The sequence below is a fragment of the Siniperca chuatsi genome, linkage group LG1, assembly GCF_020085105.1.
Source record: "Siniperca chuatsi isolate FFG_IHB_CAS linkage group LG1, ASM2008510v1, whole genome shotgun sequence".
In the NCBI taxonomy this organism is placed as follows: Eukaryota; Metazoa; Chordata; class Actinopteri; order Centrarchiformes; family Sinipercidae; genus Siniperca; species Siniperca chuatsi.
Window position 1 is genome coordinate 22,069,999 of NC_058042.1, and position 19,688 is coordinate 22,089,686.

General features: G+C 41.2%; 1 protein-coding gene across 3 annotated transcripts; it reads left to right on the forward strand.

Annotated features, from left to right (window-relative positions):
* The first annotated feature begins 81 nt into the window (after positions 1–81).
* On the forward strand, positions 82–19,567 carry kctd3 (potassium channel tetramerization domain containing 3). Of its 3 annotated transcripts, none has more exons than XM_044199429.1 (19): positions 82–690; positions 1,031–1,084; positions 2,332–2,377; positions 3,238–3,311; positions 3,430–3,488; positions 4,188–4,268; positions 4,458–4,616; positions 8,084–8,174; positions 8,518–8,708; positions 9,302–9,417; positions 9,511–9,598; positions 9,972–10,088; positions 10,339–10,509; positions 10,703–10,858; positions 11,008–11,104; positions 11,308–11,501; positions 11,715–11,853; positions 12,105–12,227; positions 12,995–19,567. In XM_044199429.1, exons 1-19 carry the CDS (start codon positions 653–655, stop codon positions 13,575–13,577), a joined length of 2,577 nt encoding a protein of 858 aa, XP_044055364.1. In that variant the 5' UTR covers positions 82–652; the 3' UTR covers positions 13,578–19,567. The 3 variants fall into 3 exon arrangements, with proteins under 3 accessions (XP_044055364.1, XP_044055373.1, XP_044055353.1); XM_044199438.1 differs by having other exon boundaries at positions 82–685; XM_044199418.1 differs by having other exon boundaries at positions 82–548.
* Positions 19,568–19,688: the final 121 nt, after the last annotated feature.

Sequence of the window (19,688 nt, forward strand, 5' to 3'; positions counted from 1 at the left end):
TTCAAATAAAAAGAACCGTTTAGGGGTCCAATCTAAGTGGTTTAAACGAAAACGGAAGTTGTCAGAGGTGAACCCTCTCGCCTCGCTCGTAGACGGTTTGTACAGCTGTTTCACGTTGCTAATATTTTGCGCAAGATGTTATCCGCGATTTAGTTACTTGCGAGGCAGTGATGCAAACAAGCCCACTTGAAAATAAAGGAATTCTTGTGTGGCTGTCTTTTGGATAAGAAGACCCCTGTCTCTCTTAGCCCACTATGCGGAGGCTTAACGATACCGAACCCGTCCGCATAGGTCGCATATAACGGATATTTTATGGAAGGTGGGACGAGGGAGAGGTTGTGAGGCTGGGGAGTCGGGACATCGGCTGAGCTGGGGAGAGGAGCGTTAGCAAGCTAGCTTTTGTGACGGTAACGGTTATAACGGAACAGTGACTTTTCCGTACAACAGCCCGTTGGTTCGGTTATCATGGCTACGAATGGTAACGTTAACAATTTAACGCTAACGCCTGGGATGGGAGATATCATCCAGTTAAACGTCGGTGGGACAAGGTAAGCTTCGTCAACAGGACAGCTCGACAGATGATGGTCATCTTTTGGGAAATTTGAGCTCTGGCTACGTACGTGTATGATGGTATCTGCATGGCCAAGCAGCCATGGATGTAGCTGAAGTAGATACACCACTCAAGGTTGTGTAGGTTACTTCATCGTTACTCTTTTTCTCATACTCTTTTTCTCATACTCACTCTCTCTCTCTCTCTCTCTCTCTCTCTCTCTCTCACACACACACACACACACACACACACACACACTTTGGCTTTCTTGACAATTTAAATTGAACACACTGTACATCTACATTATAACATTGGTGCGATGTTGTGATGCATTTCTTCAGCAAGGCAGTTCCATGAATGGCATGCGTCTTGGTCAACAAATTAGCCATCCACCATTTTCATGCTCATAAGTTCACTGACCGTACATTTTCCATTACACAGTGTTTGTAATACATGTGCTATTGTGCTTTTGTACTGTAGGTTCAGCACCTCCAGACAGACTCTGATGTGGATCCCGGACTCTTTCTTCTCAAGGTTGGTTAAATGTTTTCAGCATTTGGAATCTTCTTCAAAAGCAGATGGAATTGATCTGGACTGTTTGTGCAAGTGCTATTCCCACTTCATCTCTACATGGTCAACCAATGAGAAGTCACCTGAATGCTATCCAGGTTGCATTGTGAAATGTTGGTATTTCTGGGTTATCTCGCAACTAGACCAGATTAGATCTCTGAAGAAGTATTAGCAACTTAATTGCAGTGTTCAAGTATCTATTATGAGGAACATTTGGCTATGTATGGCAAAAATGGAACTGAATGTGTCTGCATAACCACAATAAGTGTTATAAACCTTACATATTTCAAAACAGGGGTTCTTAAACTTGACTAACTTGGCACTAATGGAGTAAATTCATCATCTCTAGACTTCCCCTGAGGCTAGGCTAATTAAACTGTACTAGTATTACTGCTACAGCATGTAGTTCTAATAGAAACAGGTCAAAGACTCAGTGAGCATGCTATGGTGCAGTTGCAACTTGGTAAAACAAAATTCATATTACATAATTAATGTTAAGTAGGGATGTTCCATTATCTCGTCTCTGTCTTGCTTCCTACTTCTACCATTCTGGTGATGGAAAATGTCAGGGAATTACAATTACAGTCTGCTATGATTGGAATAAGGTAGAAAATCAAGTCAGCTGAATTACTTTTATAAATGTTGTATCTTTTTTTTTTTTTTTTTAGCGAGTCTTGTATTCATCCAGTATTTATTGTGAACACTGTGACAGTCATCCATTGTTTTAAAGTTTTTTGTCTTTTGGAAACAGTCATCACAATATATGTACTAAGTATATATGTTTCGGCATAAGTGGGTGTTTTCACATGTTTCTAACCCCGTTAAAGCGAAACAGCTGATTGGGGCTGGGCAAATACCACAGTCGTAAAAACTCAAACACTGGACTGAACTCAGAGTTTGACAACAGCTGACCAAGTAGTGCTAAATGCCTGTCAGTCTGTCTGCCAGTGCACCTGTTTGTCTGCCTGCCTGCCAGTCTCTCTCTGCCCCTAGCTGTCTGCAGTGTGCAGTCAATATAAAGTCATTCTTCATACAAACTTGCAGCATATGCTGATGCAGCACTAAACTGTAGTTCAGAGTCAACAGGAACGAGTAATAGTTTACTTGAGGTGGTGGTAACACTGCTGGTAAGTGGAAATGGAGAAGTGCTTGGGTTAACTGGATCACTCTGTGTGTGTGTGTGTGTGTGTGTGTGTGTGTGTGTTTTACAGTTTGCTGAGTGGAAGGATATCCACTCTTCGGGATGAAACTGGAGCTGTGAGTATAGCCTTTGTTGCTTCTTAATAGAAAACAAGGACAGCATCTGCAGGCCACCTCTGAAAATTCTCTAAAAACTTCCAGCAAATAGGACACGATATTTGTTCTGTTGTGATGCAACTTACTGAAATATGATACATGCCCCTGGGATTATATCAAGAACAAATAAGAAATGACATTATGCCATTTGAGACCATATTAGACAAATTGGCCCACACCCCACAGTCAGTGTTTCACCATTACATTTTATCCACTTGTCTACTGGTAGATGATGCACTGTTTTGTACTGTTTTGTGTAGAGCTATAACAAATGATTATTTTAATTACAGATTAATCTGTCAATGTTTCCATGGCTAGTCAATGTCAGAAAGTAGTGGAACAGCCCATGGTGATGTCTTGTTTTGTAAAACCAAAACCCAAAGTTATTCAATTTACAGAGAAAAGCAGCAAATGCTCACACTTGAGGGGCTGGACCAACAGATGTTTGTCATTTTTGCTTGGTGTTTTTATGAATTTATTTTATTATTATTTACTGATTATTACTGATTATCTATATTGTTACTGATTCATTTTCTGTCAATTAATTAATCATTTAATCATCACAGCACTATTTTTGTGTACCGTTCCTGTTGCTGTTCTGTTGTTGTATTGATGTACATATTTTTACACCACTGACCAAATGATTTTCCTACATTGATAATAAAGTTAAACGTGAACATGAACTTTCATGTCATCACTTCTGTAGTACTGGACTAGAAGCACGGTACAGGATTTTGAATCGTAACCAATTACTTTTATTTTAATGATTGATTAAGCCCTGCATTTGCATCATAATATACTGTATGTTCCTCCACTTCCAGATATTTATTGACAGAGACCCTACAGCTTTTGCACCAATTTTGAATTTCCTCCGAACCAAAGAACTGGACCTGCGGTAAGGAGTCATGACACCATTCAGAAAATATCCTCCCTGAATGTTTATTTTAAGAAGACATTATGTTGAGTTGTGACCAGAGTCTTACAGAATACTTATGCTGCTTTTTTCTCTCCAGGGGTGTCAACATCAGTATCCTGCGACATGAAGCAGAGTTTTACGGGATAACTCCTTTAGGTGTGTTACTGTACAGAGCTTTTGGAGGAAATATAAGTAGCAGCCTTGTTGTTAGCACAAATAGTGATGTGTATAGACATTATGTTAACCTCATAATGCACCTGCCTTATATCAAGTTTGTTCTTTAACCAATACATTTTAGTCACAAGATTTGTCAGCAGTCACTACGTGTCTCCAACATATTGCATACCAGCTGAGTATGTGGGTTTTTGTGAGATGTTGTCCTGTAATGTCAAATGTTGTTTTGGCTCCAGTACAACTTGACCAAGCTCAGAACCTTATTACTGTTAGTTCAATGTACTCTAATGGTGTTTTACTTCCTGTTTCAGTGTTTGTAACTTCCCTGCATTGTCTCTGTACTAGAATGGGAAAGTTACCTTTGTGAAAAACTGATCACCTGCTTAAAATCATAATATGCACAGCAACACATATGATACAACGCAAAGTAATTGCATACAGTTAAAATTGCAGCTCAAAGACAGCATCTAATCAGTTGTGTAATTTTTCATTAACAAAAGGATGATTTATTACAATATCCATTAATGACAAACATATAAGATTCTATGTATCACCATCAGTAAATATAATCATTAATTGTTATTTTTTCATGTTTTACAGTAATTAAATAAGTAGTCACGTAATCTTGAAATATCTGTCATGGGCTCATTGTAGTTTCTGTTTGTATGTGCATGTGTGTAGTACGGCGCCTGCTGCTGTGTGAGGAACTGGACCGCTCATCATGTGGCAGTGTTCTCTTCCATGGTTACCTGCCGCCCCCAGGTAAAGACATGAAACTGAGTGATACAGAAAATGAAATGAAAATAAAGTTAACCAATTAACTGTGATCAACTGTTGTTCCAAAAACAGTTTCAGGAAGGAAACGACCGGTTTTTATGTCACAGAATACTATAAAAATACAAATCTGCAGAAATTCCTATTTATAAATTCCAGTGTATCCTTCCTTGACAGCCATCCCTGCCCGTAAGTCGAGCCCTGCCTCAGCAGCCTCTGCCTCCTCCTCTGAGGTGCAGCCGGGTCCAAGTGGAGCAGAGGGCTTCACCCGTGTTGGTCCCCCTCCTCACCCTTCCCTTTCTGGACCACCTGGAACAGACGATAACCACAAACTGGGTGAGTAACCAGGGGCAGCCTTATGAAGTGTCTTTTTCTTTTTTTCCTTTCGGCTGTTCCCTTTCAGGGGTCGCCACAGCGAATCATGTGCCTCCGTCTAACCCTGTCCTCTGCATCCTCTTCACTCACACCCATTAACTTCATGTCCTCTCTCACTACATCCATAAATCTCCTCTCTCGCACATGTATTCTGTCTTACTGCGGCTAAGCTTCATTCCTCTGTTTTCCAGAGCAGACCTCCATCTCTCTAGATTTTCCTCCACCTGCTCCCTGCTCTCACTACAAATCACAATGTCATCCGCAAACATCATAGTCCATGGAGATTCCTGTCTAACCTCATCTGTCAGCCTGTCCATCACCAGAGCAAACAAGAAGGGGCTCAGAGCCGATCCTTGATGCAGACCCACCTCCACCTTGAACTCCTCTGTCACACCTACAGCACACCTCACCACGGTCTTACAGCTCTCATACATGTCCTACACCACTCTAACATACTTCTCTGCCACTCCAGACTTCTTCATACAATACCACAGCTCCTCTCTCGGCACCCTGTCATACGCTTTCTCTAAATCTACGAAGACACACTGTAACTCCCTATGACCTTCTCTGTACTTCTCCATCAGCATCCTCAAAGCAAATACTGCATCTGTTGTACTCTTTCTAGGCGTGAAACCATATTGCTGCTCACAAATGCTCACCTCTGCCCTTAGGCTAGCTTCTACTACTCTTTCCCACAACTTCATTGTATGGCTCATCAGCTTTATTCCTCTGTAGTTGCCACAGCTCTGCACATCTCCCTTGGGGGCTCTTAAAAATTGGCACCAGTACACTTCTCCTCCATTCCTCGGGCATCCTCTCACTCTCCAAGATCTTGTTAAACAAACTAGTCAGAAACTCTACTGCCACCTCTCCTAGACACTTCCATACCTCCACAGGTATGTCATCAGGACCAACTGCCTTTCCACTCTTCATCCTCTTCAACGTCCTCCTCACTCGACTCTTGCTAATCTTTGCTAATTCCTGCTCCACACCAGTCACCTCTTCTACTCTTTGTTCCCTTTCATTTTCCTCATTCATCAACTCTTCAAAGTACTCCTTCCATCTTCCCATCACACTCCTGGCACCTGTCAATACATTTCCATCCTTATCTTTAATCACCTTAACCTGCTGCACATCCTTCCCATCTCTATCTCTTTGTCTGGCCAACCTGTACAAATCCACCTCTCCGTCTTTAGTGACCAGCCTAGCATACAAGTCCTCATATGCTCTTTGTTTGGCCTTTGCCACCTGTACCTTCACCTTACGCTGCATCTCCCTGTACTCCTGTCTACTCTCTTCAGTCCTCTCAGTGTCCCACTTCTTCTTAGCTAACCTCTTTCTCTGTATACACTCCTGCACTTCCTCGTTCCACCACCAAGTCTCCTTGTCCACTTTCCTCTTTCCAGATGACACACCGAGTACCCTCCTACCTGTCTCCCTGATCACAGTAGCTGTAGTGGTCCAGTCATCTGGGAGCACTTCCTGACCACCCAGAGTCTGTCTCAGCTCCTCCCTGAAAACTACACGACATTCTTCCTTTTTTAACTTCCACCACTTCATCCTCTGCTCTGCCTTTGTCCTCTTCATCTTCCTCACCACCAGAGTCATTTTAGACACTACCATCCTGTGTTGTCTGGCTACACTCTCCCCTACCACTACTTTACAGTCACTGGTCTCTTTCAGATTACAACGTCTACACAAGATGTAGTCCACCTGAGTGCTTCTACCTCCGCTCTTATATGTCACCCTATGTTCCTGCCTCTTCTGGAAGAAAGTGTTCACTACAGCCATTTCCATCCTCTTTGCAAAGTCTACCACCATCTGTCCTTCTGCGTTCCTGTCCTGAAGACCAGACCTGCCCATCATATTCTTATCACCTCTATTCCCTTCACCTACATGCCCATTGAAATCTGCACCAATCACCACTCTCTCACCTCTGGGGATGCTCTGCATTACTTCATCTAACTCACTCCAGAATTTCTCCTTCTCTTCTAACTCACATCCTACCTGTGGGGCATAACCACTCACAACAATGAACATCACCCCTTCAATTTCCAGCTTCAGACTCATCAACCTGTCTGATACTCTTTTCAGCTCTAGAACATTCCTCACAAACTCCTCTTTCAGGATAACTCCTACTCCGTTTCTCTTCCTATCTGACCCATGGTAGAACAACTTGAACCCTGCTCCTAAGCTTCTAGCCTTGCTACCTTTCCACATGGTCTCCTGGACACACAGTATGTCCACCTTCCTTCTGTGCATCATGTCAATCAACTCTCTAGCCTTCCCTGTCATAGTCCCAACATTCAAAGTCCCTACTGTCAGTCCTACATTCTTAGCTTTCCTCTTCTCTCTCTGCCTACGAACACACCTTCCTCCTCTCCTTCTTCGTCTTTGACCAACAGTAGTCCAATTTCCACCGGTACCCTGTAGGTCAACAGCACCGGTGGCGGTCGTTGTTAACCCGGGCCCCGACCGATCCGGTATGGAAGTCATTTTCACGATTCGCATTTTTAATTTGGCCTGTGTTTTACGTCGGATGCCCTTCCTGACACAACCCTCTGCATTTATCCAGACTTGGGACTGGCACACGAAGACACTGGCTTGTGCCCCCTTGTGGTTGCATTGGGTAGCCTTATGAAGTGTGTCCACATTTAAAAGACAAATAATGGTGATAATCTGTAGATTATATATATGCTTACAGCTGTTGTGGGCAAGTGCAAGAAATCCATCTCAGTGTAAGTTTCATCTTAGCATAAAAAAGCAAGCAGCAAATATAGCAATGACTCTTTTTATGACAGTGACCTGTCAGTAGGACTATGGGCCTGCTTCACTGTCTGCCTTCTGCCTGCCATTACCACTGTATGTGTACTGCATGTGCTGTAGCATGCATACTGGTTATGTCTGGGTTTGTCTATGTTTCTACATGTTCGTATGTGTGTCACATCTGTCTGTGCGTGAAAGTAAGAGAGTATATGTACTGTTTGTGCTTGTCCATGTGTGTGTGTGTGTGTGTATTTCTGTGAGTATGCATTAATGCTGGAGCTAATGTGACCTGACACATTCTTTTAGTGGGCTGACTAACTGACTGAGGTAGCCTAGTTTCCCATCAGGCTACTCTCTGTTGAGGATGACATCAGAGAATATAGTTAGCTACAGTAAACAAAGAGTGTGTATGCTCTGGACTGATGAAGAAGAATTTGGGATGGGCATTTTATATCATGCAATAATTTGAAGTAAACATCACTGATCCCTGCCTGGTTCTAGACCTTTGAATCGCTGCCCACATTTTCATTTTATTCAGCAGTTCAGATAATGACAAATAATGAATAATGAAAACAAAATGGAAATTCAGTCTGATTATCAGGTTATGAAAGTAGTGTGTTTATTTGTATTTTGTATGTGTGTGTGTGGGGGTGTATGTGCAGGTCCTGTGGTTGACCCGAGGAAGGTGCTGATTATAGCGGGACACCACAACTGGATTGTAGCAGCTTATGCTCACTTTGTCATCTGCTACAGGTAACATGCCACAACACAAAATGTAAACATGTAATAAAGGTTGTAATGAAAGCTTATATGTCTGAGACTGAGGTAAAGATTAAAAAAATCTATGGAATTGATTCAGGACAAATGTATGAAAGTCAAAATACAGTAGGTGCCAACATGTTTCAACCATTTCGGTCTATATCAGGGCGTGTTTGCTACACTAATGGTTGTCTGTTCACATCCTTATGAAAACTCATAGGACTTGAACACAGACTTTTTTCATCCTACCCATGTCCAACTTTTTCAAAACAGACCTATTCGTTCATAACCGTCCTTGTCATTTAAATTATGAAACACTGTATTATGGCTAATACAGGATAAAGGAATCTTCTGGATGGCAGCAGGTGTTTTCCTCCCCCTACCTTGACTGGACCATTGAACGCATCGCACTTAACGCCAAGGTGGTGGGTGGCCCACATGGGGACAAGGACAAGATGGTGGCCGCCGCCTCTGAAAGCAGTATCATCCTCTGGAGCATCCAAGATGGAGGCAGTGGCAATGAGATAGGTAAACAGAAAGTTACTGTATGCCTGTGTCGGTGTGTTTGATAAGGGTTCTTACTAACCGTAAGGGTCTTTGTAGAAGAGTGCTCCAGTCAGGAAAACTCTGGAAGTTAAACAACTTCTGTAGGGATGCTACAGAATATTAAATTTTACAGAATTGTGCCACTTCAAAACATAACGATAAAGGTTTTTAACATATTTCACACGTTAATTGCACTACATAGTGGGTTGAGGTGTTTGTGAAAACTAGCCTGTAGAACAAAAATTAACAGAGAGAAAGAGAATTACATATTTGCGTCAAAGCTACAATCAAATGTAGTGATGAAAGACTGTGAAAAGATCATCCAATTTCATATCATGGCTTCAGTGGCAACTCTTGTATGCACTTAGAAGTGTATAACCAAACTGGATTGAACAATAGTGAGATGGCTTGTGCCTTGAAATAAAAAAAATTATTATTTTTTGCATATGCTGATCACCTTGCTGATTTGTGACTCCTCTGACTTCCTGCAATCTCTGTGACGCAGCCGTCACCCTCCACCCACTTTCCCGCACCCTGAAAATTTACACTACCTCCTAACTCTCACCACCACCCAGGTGTATTCAGTCTCGGTGTACCTGTGGATGATCTCTTCTTCATTGGGAACCAGCTGGTGGCTACAAGCCATACAGGGAAGGTTGGGGTGTGGAATGCCGTCACACAGCACTGGCAGGTAGGAGGGCATGTTGTGTGTGTGTGTGTGTGTGTGTGTTTGTACTACATGACTACATGGAATAACACTGTACTGATTGTGTGTATATGTTAGGTTCAAGATGTGGTTCCTATTACCAGTTGTGACACAGCAGGATCCTTCCTACTACTGGGCTGCAACAATGGCTCTATCTACTACATAGGTACACACATGTTTACACACACACACACACAAACATGTGCACACAAAGGGTTACCTATCTTTTGCCACTCAATTTATCGGATGTTTGTGAAGTTAGTGAAGTACCCGTTACAAGATAAGGATATGGTACAGCACCAATGACCACCCTTTCATATCTTTGTGACGACTTTGTATGATTATTGCTTACAAAATGCTTATAAAAGCACCTTGGAGATTTTTTTTTCACCAACAGTAATTTTTATGTATTATTTAAAGGATTCTGAGTCAATAAGAGGATTGGAAACTGGATATAGATTTCATAAAATACTGTCAAAGCTCAACACATTTAACACATCTAATGTAACATTTTGTAACATTAGTCTTCTTCTTTTCAGACATGCAGAAGTTTCCACTGAGGATGAAGGATAATGATCTTCTAGTGACAGAGCTTTATCATGACCCTTCAAATGATGCCATCACTGCGCTGTCTGTCTACCTCACACCTAAAACCAGTCAGTAGAAAAATAAAGAAGAAAATAAACTTTAAAAATTGTATTCCTGCATATACCTGTCTATTTTTTTCCTTTTCATATTGTTTCAGCTCTGTTCACCTCCCTGAGTTTCACCTCCTGGGATGTAAACAGACAGTTTTGGATGTAGCATAAATCACAGTCACACTGACCCGACATTAAAACGTTCTGTCTGTGTGTATTTGTGTTCTCGTTCTCGCTCTCTCTCTCTCTCTCTGCTCTCTGCTCTCAGGTGTGAGTGGGAACTGGATAGAGATAGCCTATGGGACTAGCAGTGGTGCGGTGAGAGTGATCGTGCAACACCCGGAGACAGTGGGATCGGGCCCCCAGCTCTTTCAAACATTCACTGTGCACAGAAGCCCAGTGACAAAGATTATGCTGTCTGAGAAACATCTGGTATCAGGTGAGGAAGGTGATTAGACAGACAGTGTCCCTGCTGATAGAGGGCTGATTGAGGGGAATGGAGTGGGTAATAGAGAAATATACAAGACAACAAAGTGCAGACTGTTGACACATAGTCCAATCATCAGTGTTCTGTTTGTCACACCTGGGTGTATACCTGTGATTGAAATCTTGTGTGGTTCTTTGTGTGTCAGTGTGTGCGGACAACAACCACGTTCGGACGTGGACGGTGACCCGGTTCAGAGGGATGATCTCCACCCAGCCAGGCTCCACCCCTCTGGCTTCCTTCAAAATACTGTCCCTGGAGGAGACGGAGAGCCACGGGAGTTACTGCTCTGGGAATGACATAGGTGAGAGAGTTAAGAGTTAAGAGAAGGTCAGAAGAAATAGAAGGTGGCATACTGTGCTTGTAACAGAGGTACAGGTGTAACAGTATTTTGTCGTGGATTTGCTGAATCCAGATGTAAGATGGCAGGCTGATTGTGTTTTTTGCTCTCAGGTCCATTTGGAGAGAGAGATGATCAGCAGGTTTTCATACAGAAGGTGATCCCCATCATCAACAAACTGTTTGTGAGGCTCTCATCTACTGGAAAGAGGTATAATATTTTCCATCTGTCTTTCCTTTCACCTTTGCTCCTCTGACCTTTATCTAACTTACTAAATGTCACTTACTAAATGTCTTTCTTTGCCATCGTTATTCAACGTATCTGCAAGCTTTTGGTACTTCCATTCGACCTTTGCTACTCGTCTGCGGTTTTTGTGTTTTTCCATGCTACATGTTAACGTGTGTGTTTGTCAGGATCTGTGAAGTGCAGTCGGTGGATGGGACCACCATCTCTTGCTTCATGGTACGGGAGTGTGAGGGTTCAAGCCGGATGGGGTCGCGACCTCGGCGCTATCTGTTCACCGGTCATGGCAACGGCAGCATCCAAATGTGGGACCTGACCACTGCGATGGACATTGCTAACAAAGGAGAGGAGAGGAAGAGAGAGGGTGAGGAAATAAGAGATAGGGGGAGAAGGAGGGGCGAGAGAGACAGAACTGTAAATGGCAACATTGTGTGAGTTCATGGGAGAAGAGATGAAGAACCGTAATGTAAGAAAGAATGTCAATGGCTGCATTTACTCACCTACAAAAAAAAAAAGTATATTCTGGATATACACTATATACAGTACACTGCTACACAGCTGCTCCTGTGTTTGACAGATGTTGGTGGGCCGACAGAGGAGGAACTGCTGCAGCTGTTGGACCAGTGCGACCTGAGCACCTCCCGCTGTGCTACACCAAATATTAGCCCCGCCCCCTCCGTGCTGCACCACACACGCCTCAGAGAGTCCTGCTCTAGGTTAGACAGAAAGTTCACACACACCACATTAAAGACAAAAAGGCAGATGGACACATACAAAATGAGGAACACAATCAACTATAGCCAACCCTTCACCTTCCTAACTCTCAGTCAGTTATACACTTATACACACAATAAGGAACTGTCTGCCTCAATACCGTAATCACAATAAATAACATCCTTTGTACTATGGTTGTCAACTAATATGTACTGTGTGTACACTGAAGATCTTACCTGTCTCGGTCTTTCAGCCTGCAGTTACAGGCCCCGGAGCCCATTCCTGAGAGCCAGGCTACTTATGGAGCTGTGCGACCCTACAGAGAGAGCCCCCTGCTGGCCCGAGCTCGACGAACTGAGTCCTTCCACAGCTACCGGTGAAATAATATTTGTCTCACTGAGCAGATGCATTACAGGGTCGGTTCACCCATGTTTCAAAAAACACATTTCCTCACTGACCCTTAGTGGTATCGAGCCATGCAGATTATTTAGGTTTTGTTTGCCTAGGTTTTGAGATATTCACTTTCAAGTGTTTTCATTAGAGCGACTTGTATAGAAGAAATAGTCCCCATGAAAACATGTTGACAGCGTCTTGTGTGGATTATCCAGAGTAATGCAGACAATGTTTCTGTAAACTTCTATATGTTGTTGATGAATTTTTTAAAATGTAATTTTTTAATGGGGTGAGCACCACAAACAAAAATCCATTCATTGTACTGAAGTTGTGGTAGAAACCTCAGACGGATATCTCAAAACCTGAAACAAATTAAACCAAAACTATGCGCATGGCTAGACACCACGAGAGGTAAGTAAGAGGGATAAGATTTATTTTGTGATTTGGATGATTTGACCATTACAGTGGTGGTCCTTGTCCTGAAGAGCCCCGACACTTTCTCATCTTTCCGCGCTCTACCCACGCCTGATTAGTGGGATCTAGTGTGTTTAGCCAATGAAGAGCTTATCAGGTGTGGATGGAGCAGTGCTGGGGCTCTGCAGAACCAGCAGTGAGGACCACTAGCACCTGATTTTGAAATACAGTCTCCCTGTGTGTCATTCTGATAATACTCAGATTATTCTCTTTGAATGTACGCTTTAAAATTGTCTATCCATCTGTAACTGACATCATCCATCTATATTTTCACAGAGACTTCCAGAACTTCAGCCTGAGTCGAGGTTTCCTGGACAGCACAGGTCAGACGTCCACACAGCGCCCCAGCCAGACCACTGACGCCCGCCGCTCGCTCTGTGACTTTGGGCCTGACGACAGTGAGAGGAGAGCCACAGCTATGGAGTTCTGGGCTTGCCGAACAGCCAGTTCAAGCTCGCCCATACATATCGGAGCTATGACGACTGCTGGTGTTTCTGGGGTGAAGGCAGAAGGTGGTCAAGAGTCTCCACGGCAACCTCCTGACAGCCCGATTCCTGGAGGTGACGTTAGGCGAAAGGTGCACCCACAACCAGAGGAGGGAGAGGGTGTGGGATCAGGGGGAGATGGGGTGAAAGCGGAGGGAGGTGTGAGGAAGAGGGGAGTACTAGAAGGAGGCTTTCTGGGGAGGAAGAGGGCTCCCCCAGTCCCCCACCTCTCCTCCCTCCCCCCTGGATCTGATGGTTCTGGCAGCGACTCATCTGCCAACGCGTCCCCCTCCCCAACCAAACTTGCTTCCTCTACTTCACCACGACACAGGAAGCTGGCCCCTGAGCTGTCCAGTCAGGACAGCAGCCTGTGATAGCGTTATGTGCCCACCCTTTTCTTTTGATCCCAATCAGAGGAATCATCTTGTAGAAGCGTCCATGTGGGAGATGAGGCCTGGATATCACAGCAGAGGAGGAATGTGGCTTCATCTACAGGAAACCACTTCAATTGCTTCAACTCCACTTTTTTTGGGGGGTATGGTTCATGATGTAACTGGATAAAGGACCATCTTCTTGCTACCATGTTTTAATGAATCTGTGTCTCCTTCACTCAGTTTGCTTTTTATGCTGAAAAACTTTAATTTAAGCCTTTTTTTATCAGTGGAATTCAAACATTGGTGTCACACTTTTGACTACAAAATCTGACATGAAGCAGCAGACACAATGTCCCAACGATAACATGCCATTTCAACCAGGGCAGGAATGCATTTTGTTTTTGATCTTTTAAGGATTTCAAGTTCTATCACACTTGTAAAATCTGCTGGGCACAACTGGAGCGCCTATTATCTCAGTTTGCTTTTGGTATTTGCTTCAGGTTGTCTTAACAGATGATGAGGGTGATGAGGTCAACACCTTCAGGCACAAATCTGATAGCAATATGGCTGCTCAGTTAGCCCTGGAGAACTGCTGAAATCGGTTTCTCTCCGTGTTGATGTTGTTCACTCTGCATCTTAAACATACAGTAACTACAGCAACATCCAAACGTCTGCTCGGCCAGGTTTTGTCAAGGTTTGGTTGAAGTGTTAGGCCACTGATGTGTACAATGAATCATTAACTCATCTAGGTTCATCAAAATGAAAAACAAAACAAAACAAAACAAGCAAATAAGCACAGTACTAGAAATACAATGAGGGTTTCAAACACTATCTAAGGAGTGCTTTATCTTGAGACCCTTAAGCAGCTAATGGAAGCAAAATGGAATTAACAAAGGCACAGCTTGTATTTTATCAGATATTTTAAGTGTTTTTATTGACTTATAGTCTGGTAGGAATGACTTAAATCATCCAGCCTTACACGAAACATCTGCTTTCGAACAGAACCCAAATGTAAAATTTCTTGAGATCTTCAACTAAAGATTTTCATTATCAGAAAATTTTAAAATACTCAATTTACAATGATATAAAACAGAAAAAGCAGCAAATCCTTACATTTGAGAAGCCTAAACCAGCAGATGTGTTCCATTTTTGTTAAATACATTGTTGACCAAACAATTAAAACAAATAGTTTCAGCACTAGTTCTATATAACATTGCTTTTTTTTTGCAAACCCTTCATACAAAATAACTATTTGTAAAGATTACTTTCTACAATCTAAAAGCATGAAAGACCATTCAAAAATATAGAGTATTCGTCTCAGACTTCTGACTGTACCGAATCAAGCTTTTGTGGCAGGTGACTCCAAACTTTTGAGTGGTAGTGTAGATTTATAAAAAGGATCTGGCCCCTTTTAATGAAAGAACTCAAGATGATGTCAAGTGTCTCTGACAATATGTGAAATTTGTCATTCAATGAATTCTTACTTATACCTACCTTAATCATGTTACCCTAGCCAGAATCTTGGCAACTACTTGAATCCTAATGCTGCAGCCAGAGACACAGTGGTTATTGTTGTTGAAGCAATGACACTAAAAGCCAACAGTCAGCAAGCAGTAAAGTCATTTTGCAGCTCCAGCATGTAGTAAAACCTTCTGGGTTTGTTGTTTGACAGTTCAATGACAACTATGCAACATTGGAGTTTAGATGTAGAACAGCCAAACTAACACACTGTGGTTTCTACATGAAGGCTTCAGGATTGCCAAATGGTGATATGTGTTACACATAGTTACAGGCCAATTGCATTATGAACTTATACTAACAGTAGCATAACAGCCTCCTTGCTTCTCAACAAAGGCAAAAAAGTACTTGTGTGCAACATGTGACAGCAGTGTATAGACCTTTTCCATAGCAGACGTTTTGACTTATCATAGCAGGAAAAGCAAAGGTAAAACAAATGTCACTAGTGATGGCTCAGTTTCATTAAGTGTCCCAGAAAGCCATGACAGTGAGCCAGCATGCACAATACCAGGACCCTGAAACTAGCTCACCTAAATGGAATGAAGTCGTTGTTAATGTTATTAATTACACCTGTGCTTTTCCTGCTATGACAGGTTCAAATGTTTGCTGTGAGAAAAGTATAATCCAACATAGCAATTTGAGTCAGTTTCATTAAACATTTGTAAATGTGAATTTGACAGAAATTAGTGGCACACAGCTGGAGCATTACAGTTTTTGGGAAGTTTTTATGTTTGTTTTTTTTTTTGGAGATTGATCCTTTAAAAAGATCACATTTATACTAACAGTGACGGCAAATCAACTTTAGCTACATTTATACAGGAATCAGTTATGCTTTGTGTTCTATACAGTATATGACCTTTTCCTTGATGTCTAAACGGAGAGAAATTATATGGTACATGTTTTTATTGCTGGTCAGACGGATACAAAAAGCAGTGGTGCCTGTGCATATCACACTAATTATTATTATTTATATTTTATTTTTTTACAGTATCACAATATAACTACACTCAACTCAATACAAGGACCTACACTAATCACTTTACTCCCTTTGAAACAGATTTGAATGTGTTGTTGTTTTGTTTTGGATGACTGTTGCAGTGCCTTATTTAACTTGTTTGACGGTTATCAGCCTGTTTGTGTGTTTTAATTGAAAAGGATTCTGACCAAAGGCTTGTGAAGACTGAGCTCATTGTGGAGCCACATAACGGACATGTCCACTCTTGGCTTTGGCTAGAATTGTCTTATGATAGATTTACACCAGGCCAAATTAGATTTCATGAGTGGTCACTTGAATTGATAGGCATTACATATTAAATTATTAGCATCTATTATAAATTTTAAATAATCTTGACATAGATTAAAGCTGGAATGTCTGTCCTTCTTCCTGACACCTGGGGAATTATTATCTGTAGTTTGAGGTGAACCAACTCTTTCACTTCCAAGCAAATAATGGTAAAATATGAGTGTATGCTCTGTAGGAAACAAACACAATGCACCTTGGTTATGATATAGTTATGAAGGCTGAAAAGGACAGCTGAAAGTTAAATTTTAGCAACCTTAATTAGCATAGTCATTCTGTGAGCTAAACCTGCTTCTTTACTGCTTGAACCCATCAGATCCCCGGTCAGATTTCCACTAGCAGTTTGTTTGGGATAAGTTAAAGAAACCAGGCCAGCTCTTGATCTACGGTTCTTTTTTATAACCATTGTGGAGATAAACTGTAAACTAGAAAGAAATGTTATAATTTGCCAAATCAAGCAGCTATATAAACTCTTTGTAAGTAGTTTATATCACATTACTTATCATTTCATCATTAAAAGATGAACTGACCATGTGGTCCCTGCCTGTACAAAGATGTACATTTTGATACACTAACTGTATGGAAAGTTACAGAAGCCCTGAGAGACAAGAGCGAAAAAAAATTCTGCTGATCCATTTTCTAAGTCTGATCTAAATAGTTTTCTCTCCTGTGTTTATGACTTAAGAACAGGTGGAAAAAAAAGGTTTTGCCAAGATAATCTTTCTAAGCTCCTTAAATTTTCTTTTTTTATCTGGGGGAAAAAAGCTTTGACAGGTAATTATTTTTTTGTCAGGATAATCTGTGTTTGTTGTTGTAATACTCATTTCGGCCACAAGATGCTGAAGTGCACCACAAAACCATGTTCTAAATAGGACTAAAAGCACTCAGGTTTTCTTCCAGGTAATGCACCGATTAAAATATATTTCTAGCCAAAAGAAAGACATGACAGTAATGTTAAATAACTCGTTAACACACAATATATTGTATGTACCTTGTGTTTAGAGTGCATGGAGAAATGAAAACTCAACTGGAAGAAAACATGAAGGCTTTTAGTCATATTTAGAACATGGAGTAGTGATGCACTTCAGCCTCTTGTGGCAGAAATTGAGTATTACAACAACAAACACTTAAAAAATTATCCTGACAAAAAACAACAACAAATCATGTCCTTTGGTATCTTTTCACCTGTTCTTAATTCATAAACACAGGAGGGAAAACTATTTAGATCAGACTTAGAAAATGGATCAACAGATTTTTTTTTCTCTCACTTGCCACTCAAGGCTTCCGTAGAAGTAGACGTTCATATTTAAAACAAAATCCTAATATGGATGCATTGATGTGTGTGTTGGTGTGTTGATACTTACACTGTTGTTCATTACATATTGTTGATAATCATAATGCCTATGATATTATCATGCTATTGGACCTAACTGCATTTGCACTTGCACTATTAAGACTAATATTAAAGTAACTTGCTAGTGTTTATTTTATATAAAAATTATAACGTTTAAAATGTATTTCAGCACATAACTGTTTGTCTGTCCTCTGAAGATCTGTCTGTCCTTATTTGTCATCCCTCAGTTCCTCTCTGGCTATGTTTACATTATATTACAGCCAGATGCTAGTGAGCTAAAAGGAATACATATCTGTTTGTTTAAACTGCCCTGAACATCTTTGTTTTACATTGTTTGTTTGAAATGCTGCATTATGTTGTAATATTATTTACAGTTGCCTACAGTACTGACCCCATGGTCAAATATAATGTTAACATTGAACTTTCAGAGCCACAGTGTGCATGCAATTTAAGTTACAACTGTGTTCACTAAAACCTTTCAAAACTGGACATTTTTCCTTTCTTGAACTCTCAGAACATTAAGAGGTAAATTCACAGTGATAAAATAAAGTTGTTTTGTTATTCTTCCATTTTGACATAGTTCATCTGAAGAAAATAGCAAACATTTAGCTATTTACATAAGATCCTTCAAATCTGTATTATTACAAAGCTGAAAAGTTTAGCGTTTGGTATGCATGGTTTAACACATTGTATAGGACAACATGATAATGTTCTGGGACCATTAAATTCACTCCAGATATACAGACAAATATCATAAACAACAGATTAAGAGTAACTGAAAACATTTGAAAAATTATAATTTTTAGCGCATAGTTTGTGTGGATAACCTGCCAAAGAGCATTTGATTTGTTTGAGCGTCAGAGGTGTGTGTTGTGTCAGTCTCCCCAGCGCTTTCATTTCACTAACCTTCCTGTTCAGTCTCCTCTCTGAGACGCCGTCTGTCGTCATTGTGATTTATGAGTTTAATAAAAGCCTGTGTGTGTGTGTGTGTGTAGCTCAGGGCCATACTGTCCCTTACAATCACTCCACAAGCTCTCTTTTCACAACCTCTCCCTCCCTCTGTTGCTGACAATAGCTGTGAATGTGGCTGTGAATGTTTTAGAAGTGCCCTTGTCAGACTGGTGTCCTTGAGCGAGGGCACGGTTGTTACTGCCAGTTTGTTAATTTCAAACTTGGCTTGATGTTCCCTTAAGGGACGCAGGAGCAAAACTAAATTACTGCTGCATAGTTTTGATGGAGATACCAGCCCTCTGTGTGTTTATGTGTGTGCGCTGGTGTGTGTGTGTGAGACTGTGTGGTAACTAAGTCTCTGTACAGCTGATGGCATATCTGTGTTTTACTAAGTCAGCAGAAAATAATTCCTTAAATGGCATTTCATCTTCCACTCGATCACCATGACCAGTCTGAGTCTCTGTGAGGAACAAATGCAGATCGAGCAGCTTCATTTGTGACATCTAGTAGTATTCAGTATATCTCAGTTCTGTCCCCAAGTGTGTTCCTCACTCCTGTACACACACACACACACACACGTGCAAATCATTCAACTGTATGTGCAAACTATTTCCTGTTCATAATTGTATTTCTACAATTTTAAATGAATATTTAAACTGAGGCACAATATTAACCTCATCATGGAACAAATATTCATGTATCACATGTGTGGAGTTTTTGTCATTTGTCATTGTAACGCTTTTATGTCTTCATGCATTGATATAACATTGAACATGGAATTGGTACGTTTGTGTGTCTTTTGAACTGCTGCTCTTAAATACCGACACCTCCTCTGTTCATGACGGAGTAAAACAATATTAAACTGCTGCAAGCTGCCTTTGTTATTTTTTAAAAACCACACAGTTTCAATTTGTTTTTCACAGGAACACTGCCGTCATTTCTGTACTGTAAAAAAGAAATAGTGAAAAATAAATACTACACTAATACT